The 11,371-nt window shown below is 50.4% G+C and overlaps 2 protein-coding genes across 10 annotated transcripts in view; one reads left to right on the plus strand and one right to left on the minus strand.

The window, feature by feature from the left end:
- Positions 1-3,351, minus strand: part of LOC105565905 (rho GTPase-activating protein 190) — a 17,611-nt gene extending 14,260 nt beyond the window's left edge. For 2 of the 7 annotated variants that reach the window (XM_012019474.1, XM_012019473.1), the window contains exon 1: positions 1,947-3,351. The gene's annotated coding sequence lies outside the window, so the exon portion shown is untranslated. Of the gene's footprint in view, positions 1-187; positions 289-1,946 lie in introns of those variants that run through there. The other 5 variants (XM_012019472.1, XM_012019471.1, XM_012019470.1 and 2 more) reach the window with 3 other exon arrangements.
- A 764-nt stretch (positions 3,352-4,115) lies between these two features.
- Positions 4,116-11,075, plus strand: LOC105565907 (putative adenosylhomocysteinase 2). 3 transcript variants are annotated; one of them, XM_012019475.1, is made up of 11 exons: positions 4,116-4,250; positions 7,016-7,063; positions 7,655-7,739; positions 8,073-8,266; positions 8,395-8,719; positions 8,933-9,083; positions 9,158-9,310; positions 9,407-9,572; positions 9,722-9,968; positions 10,245-10,365; positions 10,463-11,075. In XM_012019475.1, the coding sequence occupies exons 1-11, from the start codon at positions 4,149-4,151 to the stop codon at positions 10,467-10,469; spliced, it is 1,599 nt and encodes a 532-aa protein (XP_011874865.1). In that variant the 5' UTR covers positions 4,116-4,148; the 3' UTR covers positions 10,470-11,075. The 3 variants fall into 3 exon arrangements, with proteins under 3 accessions (XP_011874865.1, XP_011874866.1, XP_011874867.1); XM_012019476.1 differs by having other exon boundaries at positions 8,085-8,266; XM_012019477.1 differs by lacking the exon at positions 7,016-7,063.
- The last annotated feature ends 296 nt before the right edge of the window (positions 11,076-11,371 follow it).

Here is an 11,371-nt window from a genome sequence, read left to right on the forward strand (position 1 = left end):
GAATCTTAGATTTACACGTGAATTTAGAAATTTATCCCGTCGATTGTTCACAACTCATAGTCGCCACCTACTTTGGCACGTCGTCTCAGGTTTACGTAGAAATTTAGCGAGTTCTCTTATCAATTGTCTTTCATAATCTACAGTCTAGTATTGAATCTTAGATTTACACGTAAATTTAGAAATTCACCCTGTCGATTGTTTTCCACAATTCATAACAGCTACTTCGGCAGGTCAACTCAGATTCACGTAGAAATTCAGTGAGTTCTCATATCAACCGTTTTGCGTAATCTGCAACAATTTTGTACAAAAACTCAAGTTTACATACAAATCAAAAGATTTATCTTGTCGACTGTTTGCAATTCACAGCAGCTACTCTGGCACGTCGTCTCAGATTCACGCGGAAATTCAGAGAGTTCTCTTATCAGCTGCCTCGTGTTATAAATCTTCAACAGTTTCGAAACTTACTCCTGCCGATTGTCCTTCCAATTCACGGCAGCTACTTTGATCCACCGTCCCGTAGTCAGATATTCACGCGGAAAAACGACCGATAAGAGATCTCTCCGGTTATCAATCGTCTTTCGCAATCCGCGATTGCCTTCTTAGCGTACCGTCTCCGACTTGCGCTGCGCTGCGCCGCGTGTCTCTCAAAGTACCTACAAGCTATACGAATCAAGCGTCGCGCCGAGAGAGAGAGAGAGCGAGTCACAATAGCCCCGCTTCTACGCCAATTGCATCAACAGGCAACGACAAAGGGCCAGGAATTGCGCGAGAAAATCAAGTGTCCGCCGAATATAAAGCCAGGACACTCGCTCCCGTCTCACCCCTCTCGCTCGTACAATCGATAGCAACAAAATCAGCCGCAATCCACGGGACCCCGCACGTTTTTCACTTCCCGGGGGGAGGCCCGCCACGCGCGAGGACACCCGATGCCGCGCTCCCTTTCGGATCGCCGACGTCCTCGCTCCTCATTTACTCCTCGCCGCGCGACCGGTGACTTCCGGCTCCTCCGCGGTTGCGGGATACACGCACGTCCGCGCGCCGGCTTCAGTCCTACCTGTACTTTTCCCACGCTCGCCGCAGGCCCGGCGAACGGAGCGAACGTATGTACTCCCGACGCGTCTGGCGCGAGAGAGAGAGAGAGAACGCGCGCGGGGTGCAAGAGAGTGCAAATCAGGCCGAACAGATATCCAATAGACTCGCTCCCGTACTCAGCTGTACCGCGTTACACTTTCTGCATTCTGAGACGGGCCAATCTCTCCCCCTCCCTTCCCCTCGCGTGCTCTCCTCTCGAGGAGAGAAGGAAAGAGAGAGAGAGAGAGAGGGAGAGAGAGAGAGAAGCTGAAAAAGACGTTTCCCCCCTCCCCCTGACGAAAGCGTGCGAAAGTCGGCGAAGGCCCCGATACCGCGGCTCCTCTTTCCCTTTAATCGCGTTACGCCGCTCGCTCTTTCTCTCTCCCTCGCGCGCGCGCTCCACGTGAAACACAGGCGCGCGCGAGATCTCGACGGCGGCGCGGGGGGCGAGGGGAGGGTAAGAGGTCAGGAGCGCGACCGAGCACCACCGCTGAAGACGGGGTGATCGGGGCCGCGAGGTTCGCGTCGGAGGGTGCGAACGAATGAACCCGTCGAGATCTCGAGCGACGACGCGCGCTCTCTCTCTCTCTCTTCGTTTCTCGCCGCTCCAACCTCCCGGTGACAGATTTCAGATCGATACGACGGCGGCGACGACGACGACGACGACGGTCACGGGCAAAGTCACGGCGACCGTCTCTCTCTCCCCCCGGCGACACCGTCCGGCAAGGGGGAGGAAAACGCGACGGGGTAGGAGACGCTCGCCACCGCCGCCGACGTCATCGTCACCCGTCGTCGTCGTCGCCGCCGCCGCCGCCGTCGCCGCGTTCCCGCGAGGTGTGCAGCACGACGGAGGAGTGAAAACGCGAGCGGGCTACCTGAGTAATAAGGGGGAAGCGCGCGGGGGCTGTCTCGTCGAGGGGGGCGCTGACTCGGTCCGCCGTCACCGGAACCCGGCCGTGCGGGCGCGTGGTCGCCCCGTCGTCGACGTCGTCGTTGTCGCCGACGTCTCGTTCTCCGCCTGGTTCCTCGGCTCCGCTGCGCTCCGCTCGGCTCGGCTCCGCGCGGCCCGCGGCACGACACGGCACTTGCACGGCACGACACGGCACGGCACGGCGTTTGACGTTACGGCGTGACGTTACGCTGCGTTTGACGCGTGACCGCGAGCGCGGGACGGCGCTCTGGCACTAGGGCACGCGCGGCACCGCGACGCATCGACGCGGCGACACGGCTGGCACACACGTCTCGCCCGTGAGAGCGGCCGCGGGATCCCAGGTGTGTAAATAACTTCACGTCAAACACCGAGTGTCGCCCCGTAGAGGAGCCATCTTGCTGGGTGGGCACGCATCTCGGCGGGGGCGCCACCCGATGTTCTCCGCCTGGGCAGTACGTCTCCGCCGGCCAGGCGCGGACACTGGCCGCGGTACGCGGGGGCGCGACTGGTGCCCGGCTGAGAAATGATTCGCCGAAACGATGACGCATCGACGTCGGCGCTGCCTGCGTTCTCGTTTTCTCCCACACTGGGAGTTTGCGTTACGTAAATTGTAGACTTTCGTAGACAATTGTAGACGAACGCAATTAAGGATGTATCTGAGCTATTTCAAAATAGTACCAAATTGATGAAACTTCGGGAAACACTTCCTTTGTTATCTGTAATATACTGAAAAAAATTTTAAGTAGATTTACTAAATCGTTAGAGAGTAATTATTATTTCAATTATGTCTGATTTTACACGTGTTCTTATGGGAAACGCAATTTTCTTGAATGAAATGAGTAATAAAGTATAGAAAAAATAGTACCAAAATTTTAATTTTGTTTATACATATAGACCGTGGATTATTGGAACTTTGTGCAAAATTCGATTAGGTTTCACAACACGGTTTAGGAGAAATTAATTATTATTCATGATAATTTTGTGGTTTCTGTAATATGTCAATTACTGGACTATAGAAGTGCGGCAACGTCGCAATCAGCTCACATTTTCCTCCATGGTGGGCTCAGTTTTTTCTTCTTCCACAATTTGATCTTTTCTTCTTAAAAGTCCACATCTTTGTTGCGCAAGTCTCTTTTGATACATACTTTCGCTAATTATTTTTCCTTTCCACCGATACATTTTTGTGGCTTTTGACATTGCGATGCAGGACTAAACAGAAGTTAGCTTGCAATGTCAAAAGTGCATTGCTATCAACCTTGAAGCCATAAACGCGCTGTTGCCACGTTTAACCCGTTTCATCGAGGGTCAAATATTAATATTAATAACAAATAATATTTATAGTTATAGTTTAAATAATGCATATTTACCTTTTTAACTATATGTATTCTAATTACTTTTTCTGTATTACACTGCTAAATAATGGTGTTAAATAAATACGAAATTTGATGTTCTAAGGTTGCATCCTGGGCATTTTTACTACCAAAAGTTTTATTGTAAAAAGTTGTAAAATGGCAAATAAACCTAATAAAGTGCTGAAAAATGTGAAAAATAACTTTTTAAAAATAAATATATTATGTTAGTTATCATTTATATCAGTTATCACTAGGTTTACTGCACGTTTAGCGTAGATATGCCAGTTTTTCGAATTTGGGGGACTTTTGTCAATGATTGTATCTCAGATACATCCTTATAAGCGTTGCCAGGCTCGACATCGATCGACCTGTTTTACCGACGCACTCGAGTATAGTTTTTGCGCTGGTAAATCCTTGTATTGGCTTCTGTGCACGAAACAGTGCCAGGATAAGTTGCGGACCGCATAGCGGAGCATTTTCATACTTAAAACACTCGGGTCGGAAGTCTAATAGAAAAGATATGAGAGTTTCGATTCGTGGTTGTAACTAAATTTGAAGTTGGCTTTATAAAATTGCAAAATTCTTCCGCGCGATTGTAGTACGCACGAAAACAAAGACGGGGGTGGGACGGCTTTGTACAAAGAACGACGAGAAACTAAAAATATCAGCCTGCGAAGCTGTCCCCGTGCGGGCGCCGCGCCCACGCGGCTACGCGCCTGACGCGCGCGCGCGCGCGAGGCGCCGCCTGGCGGCCGAGCCGCGCCGCACGCCTCGCGCGGACGTGCATTCGAAAAATGGCCGACAGCGGGGACGGTGTGAACAGCACGTCGTCCGGGAAAGAGCCGAGGGGCACGGTCACCGATGGCCCGGTCACCGATCCGGCGTCCAGCATGAAGGTAAATCGAGCCGGGCTTCGGTCCGAGCGGCAGCCGCGGGCCGCGCCGGGCGGCCCCGTGCGACGTTCGCGCCAATCTGACAGCTGCGTGCCACCGACTGTGTCGTATTTGCCGCCGTTCTCGCCCGACGGGCCGCGTGAACGCCGCGGCCTCGCCGTCGGCGAGGCGTCCGCACCGCGGAAGCCGACGGGTCCCCGTCAACCCTCGCCCTCGCCCACGTATTTACGCCGGTCCCTCCGTAATATTTTTCTTTCGCTCAATCTCTCGGGGTCTCTCTCCCTCCCCCTCGCCCCTTCCCACCTTCTCCTCCCCGCTCCCCACCTCCGCCTGGCTCCGTCGGTCTCCTGATCCGCTGCTCCTCCACCTGTGCTCCTTTTGTCTCGCCCAACCCTTTCGGGGTCTTGTGACCGCATGTGGCTCCATACGTAATTGGACACATGGCGTTAATTGACGCGCCGCTCATTGATGAATGGGCGTTGGTTAAGAGCCGCCTGTCCGCCTGCTCCGGGACACTCGGTCTCCCGCTCCGCGGCTACGATTGAATCTTCCCTCCCCCTCCGGGTCTTCCTCGTCTGTGCGTTTTCTTCCTTTCTTTTTTTTTCTTACGCTTATATCCCGTTGAACTGTCCGGTTGAATAACTAAAGAGGCACTGTGCTTGTTTTACCAGGGACAGGGGATAAACAAAGGTCCGGCGGGAGGTTGCTTAATCCGCAACAGGGACACGATCGGGACCGTTGACGAGCGCTTCTTCGCTCGATCCGAATGCACGTGAACGGCGCTCCCGCGCCCCTTTCCTCGCCGCGCAAATACTCGGGCGCCTTTAACGGTTGACTTGCGTTAAAAGTTCGTTCTACATTAGTCGCAAGCAGCGCTACTTCGTAATGCAGTCGCAGACGCCCCAGTCGCAAGGTTTGACCAGATCCAAAATTTGCGTCTCTGCGATTTGCGACAGCCACCGAACATCGAGCTTCACTGTCACGGTGTCTGTTTGGCTTGGTCGATGGCTCGTTAGTTTCTCGTGTTTCTTGATTTAGAAAACTTTATATTAATAAAATGAGTCACACAGACTGGGATGATGATTCTTTGGACGCAAGTGTTCCGTATGAAGATGTGGATGAACCGTGATCAACCTTCGTGGATGTCGCAACATTCTCTTCCTTGATTGGCTGTGACTTTACGACTGGCCATGTAGAAGTTCAAATCGCAAGTTTCTTGCGACTTGCGAGCGATGAACCGTCATCAGCCTTCGTGGATGTCGCAACATTCTCTTCTTTGATTGGCTGTGACTTCACTTACTGCGGCGTAGAAGTTCAAATCGCAAATTCCTTGCGACTTGCGACAATATGGACGTGCCAGCGATTGCTTGCAACTTAATGTAGAACGACCTAAGGGCGCGCGTAACGAGTCGTCCGGGGTTTTTTTCCCCCCTTTCTTTCCCTTGCCAATTGAAGTGACGACGCGCGGGGAGAGGGCGACTCTTGGAGAAACGAATGCATGCGGTTGCGCATAGTGTGCCCGTGAACTTGGCATCTACGACGCTTATATATTATTTTTACACATATAGAGCATTATTCACACAGTAGTCCGTAGGTTCGGTACCAATCACTCATGCATCGCTCGTAAGCCTAGAGACACCATTTAGGCGTGGCACAATTAGCACCACGTGAATTGTACATCGAGTGCCGGGCCAAGTAATCGTGGAAGTAATCGAAGGGGGACGCGCGACTCGGCCTTCAGTTGCACGGCTTGCCCGGGTGCGTTCCGATTGATCCGATCTGCAAAATTGCCGGGGCACAAGAGAGACCCGTGGAGACGAGCGTGTCCCGGCCGGGCCTCCTCCTGTATTCGCGGAACACTTTGGTGTCCGTCACGCACTGTTCGATGCACGGTGCTAAGTTCGACTCGGCGGGCAGTCGTCGCTGCGCCTACTCGGCGAGCTGTTATTCTCAACTGCCGCGCGGTGAAAGCACAGTGTAACCAGGGTTGGGTATACAGAGAAAACCATTTCCCCTGGATTTAATAAGTTTTGTTGTATCCAAAGAAATTTGGAATGGTCGAAAGAAATCAACGTTTGAATTAATGAGCGCGACTCTTTGAATTTGAAATAATAATATCTTTGTCAGAAGTAAAATATTTGTTTGAAACAAGAGGAACGTTCTCTTTAATCTAAACGATATTATGGTTTTCATTCAAACATTATCGCTTGATAGAAAATATGTGAGACAAATGTACACTCTCTAAAATTTGTGGAGTGAAAATACTGCCATGGAGTGAAATGTTCACCCTGTTGGCGTGAATATTTCCTCCAACAGAGTGAATATTAACTCCAATGGAGTAAACATTTCACTCCATGGCAGTGTTTTCGCTCCACAAATTTTAGAGAGTACATTAGAATCTGTCTTTTCATTAGAGGACCGGTCACGTGGTTTCTTTCCACCCCGTTTAAGTGAATTAGCGACGTATCGAGTAGGAGCGGTGGCGACTACTCGTCGAGCTTAACGTCAACACTACACATTTAACAGTGTACGACGACCAGGCTGATCCGCGCTCGAGATCGTTTCGCTCGATGTAAAGCGGAAAATAAGAAAAGCCACGCGAGACTTTACGGAAATGGAGAAGAATCGCGAGCGCCGCCGGTGCAAAATAATCTCCGTGGTCGCGCGCAAGTATTTGAAACCCTTGGGAGCTTTGTACCAAACTACGGACTGTATTGCGGACACTTTGATGCATTTGAATGATGAAATGGTGGTTGTTGTGATTTCAGAGCCTAGAGGCATCAAATAATGCCTTTCACGGCGCGAGAACGAAATTAGTAAGTAAGAGTATATATGTGTATAAACCAAAAAAAAGTAAACCTTTAAACCCACCCCCGTCCGATCCCGTTATTCCTCCCCCCTTGCCCTCCCTCGATGCCGTAGAATGATCCTAGCTGTTGTCCCACGCAGGGCTGCCTTAACTTCTCTGCTCCTGTAAATGTCGTGTGTGCTGATATATCAGATTTACCATTCTCGCTTCTCGATATTAGACGACACAGACTAATGGGACGATTGTACGTAGATTATCTCAGACGTGGGTGGGCTCCGTCGCGACTTCGCGGCCCCGCGTCGGGGGCGCGAGAATGAAATTTCGTCGCGCGGCGCAACGGCGCGCGGAGAGATTGGAACATTTGTCGATGAAACGGACAAACGAATCGTCCGTATTGATCTGTGTACACTCGGCACAACGCAAACTATATAGCTTCATGCGCACCCTTTCAGTTTGTAATTTCTCTCAGTGCATTTTCGCAGCCCCCGTAGAAAAGACCAAAATAAAAAACAAGAGAGAGAGAAAAAAAAGGGCAAAAGCGAGAGAGAGAGCCCGTCCTTGACCGCGCCACGAACTGACTGCACCTTTCGATTTCTAGGACTCCAAGTCCGGGGCGTTGAAGAAGTCCAGCCGCTACCGCAGCCGCTCCTTGTCAGCCAGCAGCACCGACAGTTACAGTTCCGGTACGAGCGAGTCCACGATCGCCGCATACATACACGTTGTAGCGAGGGCACTGTAGCGGTAGATTTGTGTTGCTGGCTCTTTGAGAGAAGAGCCGTCTCGCAGCTTACAGTTCTTGTTCCGTGTTAATATCACATTGTCATACTTCTCTAACACCAATTTACTCTCACGTCGCGAGTCTCCGGCGCCTAAGACGTTATCTGTTTAGAATAAGCGATCGTCCTAATAACACGGGCTTGGCAAATCGCGTTAGCGGCCGCGTTAGGATAATCCTGCATCCGCACCTCGATGTGGTACTAATAATCAACGTTTTCCGGCACCCGGCGCTACCTTAGCCTCTTATACAGGGAGCTCGTCCGACGAGGATGACGTCTCGCCGCGCGAGAAGATCCAGAAGACGGAGCGGGGCTTCACGGACTTCTGCGTGCGTAACATCAACCAGCAGGCGTTCGGCCGCAGGGAGATCGAGATCGCCGAGCAGGAGATGCCGGGGATCATGGCGCTGCGGAAACGCGCGGCGGACGACAAGGTACACCCGCCGACGACGCCTCGGGGAATCGTTAACCGCCTCTTAAAGGGGAATAAACGTTCAGTTTTTAGAAACAATTCTCGCTCGAGAGAAAGCGAAACAGGGTCTGACTAATATCTTTGCAATAGCCGTTGAAAAACGCCAAGATTGTGGGATGCACGCACATCAACGCGCAGACCGCCGTCCTGATCGAGACGCTGGTGGAGCTGGGCGCGCAGGTGCGATGGGCGGCCTGCAACATTTATTCCACGCAGAACGAGGTGGCCGCGGCGCTGGCGTACGCCGGCTACCCGGTGTTCGCGTGGCGCGGCGAGACCGAGGAGGATTTCTGGTGGTGCATCGATAAGTGCGTGGCGGCCGAGAATTGGCAGCCTAATATGATACTGGACGACGGCGGTGACGCCACTCACTTGATGCTCAAGAAATACAACGCCATGTTCAAAATGATCCAAGGTTTATTCCGCTCCATGACGCCCGGTGTTGACGATTTTTCTTTAGCTGTCTCTCTCTCTCTCTTTCTCGTGCGCGCGCGCGCGCACGCGTTAGAGAGGATTCCTGAGGCGAAAAAGATGCATAATTTAGTAGCGGCGACAGAAATATTCTCTCCATAATTCTCCTACTGTCTGATTTATGAGCGAGCGAGATAGTAAAAATATATTCTTCCAGGAATTGTCGAGGAGAGCGTGACGGGTGTACATAGATTATATCAGTTGTCGAAGGCGGGGAAACTGTCTGTTCCCGCGATGAACGTGAATGACAGCGTGACTAAAACGAAATTCGATAATCTCTACAGCTGTCGCGAGAGCATCATCGACAGGTGAGTCGCCACGAGGAAGAAATGTTGAACGACTCGTCAGTTTCCGGCGCTCACCGAGTCCATCTCGTTTGCAGCTTGAAAAGGTCCACCGACATCATGTTCGGGGGGAAGCAAGTTGTAATATGCGGCTACGGAGAGGTCGGGAAGGGATGCTGTCAGGCCCTCAAGGGCCTAGGCTGCATCGTGTACATAACCGAGATCGACCCCATATGCGCCCTGCAGGCCAGGTAAGGCGCGCTCGCACGCGCGTTTCATTCCCGCAGCCAGATTCGTCTCCGCCGAGCCAGATAGAAATCCTATACATATGTGTTGTCGCATTACAGCATGGACGGCTTCAGAGTGATGAAGCTCAATGAAGTCATTCGAAATGTAGACATTGTTATTACAGCGACGGGCAATAAAAATGTGGTCACGCGCGAGCACATGGACAAGATGAAGAACGGATGCGTCGTGTGCAACATGGGCCATAGCAACACGGAGATAGACGTCGTATGTCCCACTTTATCTTCTTTACTCCGCCGCTCCGCGCGGCGCGTGTGATTTACGCGGCGGGCAGTTGTAGCGACCCGATTGCTTTCATATGACTCGCTCGGGGGGAAGCCCGAGGGTTAAATCCTCTTAAATATTGTTCTTAACAGAACAGTTTACGTACGCCCGATTTGACTTGGGAGAAAGTCAGGTCGCAAGTGGACCACGTTATCTGGCCGGACGGTAAGCGGATCGTTTTGCTGGCGGAGGGCCGTTTGGTGAACCTGTCGTGCTCGAGTATTCCATCCTTCGTGGTGTCGATCACCGCCGCCACGCAAGCGTTGGCTCTCATCGAGCTGTTTAACGCGCCACCCGGGCGGTATAAGAGCGACGTATATTTGCTGCCGAAGAAGATGGGTAGGTGTGCTGAAATTAACAGCTTCTTCGTATTCATTCAGCGAAAGACGAACATTTTTTGTCTCCGAGCAATTCTTCAATCATTTAAAATTATCATGGCTTTAGTTTTATTCTTTTCTTTTCAAGATACTCGAGTCGATAATTTAGCGAAACGATAAGCTCTCGACATTAAAAATCATAATCGATTTTTTATCTCCATCTTTTATCTCTATTTTGTTTCTATTGATTTATCAGAAGTATCGCATTAAGATGACAAGTCGTGATATCGATTTACAGATGAATATGTCGCGTCGCTGCATTTACCGACTTTCGACGCGCATCTTACGGAATTGACGGACGAGCAGGCAAAGTATATGGGCCTTAATAAGGCGGGTCCGTTCAAGCCTAATTACTATCGGTTAGTATCAAGCTTCGGATCTTGGCACGAGGGCGACTGATCGATCGTGTGTGATTGATTACCTTCTGTTACCCACCTACCTGTGGATCTGTTTCAGCTACTAAAAAACCATTGGACGAGTAATGTGGCATTGACTAGCACGTGCGACACTCACTCAGCATTACACACCTTCACGAGTATTGAAAAAAAAAAACAGAGAAAACCCAGCCACCCTTACCTTGACTTTGTGCTGAAGTTGGCTTTCTTTTTTCCCTCCTCACCGATGTCTCTTCCATAAAATCGATGAGAGACCTTTATTTATGGTTCAACCTTCGTAGAGAGATCCGTGCTACGTGATTCCGCTGTGTTACCGCTAATCATCCGTAAGGAATGCGTTAATAGTGTTACATACTGATCTAGCAGTCACCCAATAATCGATAGAAACCACTATCAGGGCTGGGCAAACTACATTCGAGAAAACACAAGTTATTTTGCACAACATATCACACGTGTTTCTTCTTTCTCTAACGCGTGTACCTTTGTCTAGTCCTGAGACTCGCATAACTGAATTTACACCTGAATTAACTCTTGTAACAGTTTCCTTTTCGAGAATGCGCGAGTGTAGAACCTGCATTAGTCAAGCTAAGCATAGAGGAGAGAGGACAGAAGGGAGAGAATCTCTCTGAAAAAATTGCCAGACTGTGCACGCCAGTAAACCCACACACGAAAAACCGTCAGTTGAATACTGTTGTAGATATAAATACGAATCATGTATAGTTTGCAAGCCGAAGCGGTAATTCAAATTGTATCTGTCCATTAGTTACTACCTGCAGTAAGTTATAGCATTAGGGTACTATTACATTTATCGTACGGCAAGTTTTTTAAGCGCGTTGATTGGCTAAGAAAATTTCTAGACACTCTGAAACTTTTCTATCCTGCAGCCAATCAACGCGCTTGAAAAATTTGTACAACAAATGTAATACCAGCCTTATAGTGTGTAAATGATACAAACGTTTTCATAGAATAA

The sequence above is a fragment of the Vollenhovia emeryi genome, unplaced genomic scaffold, assembly GCF_000949405.1.
Source record: "Vollenhovia emeryi isolate VEMERY1.0 unplaced genomic scaffold, V.emery_V1.0 DF939148.1, whole genome shotgun sequence".
Taxonomy (NCBI): Eukaryota; Metazoa; Arthropoda; class Insecta; order Hymenoptera; family Formicidae; genus Vollenhovia; species Vollenhovia emeryi.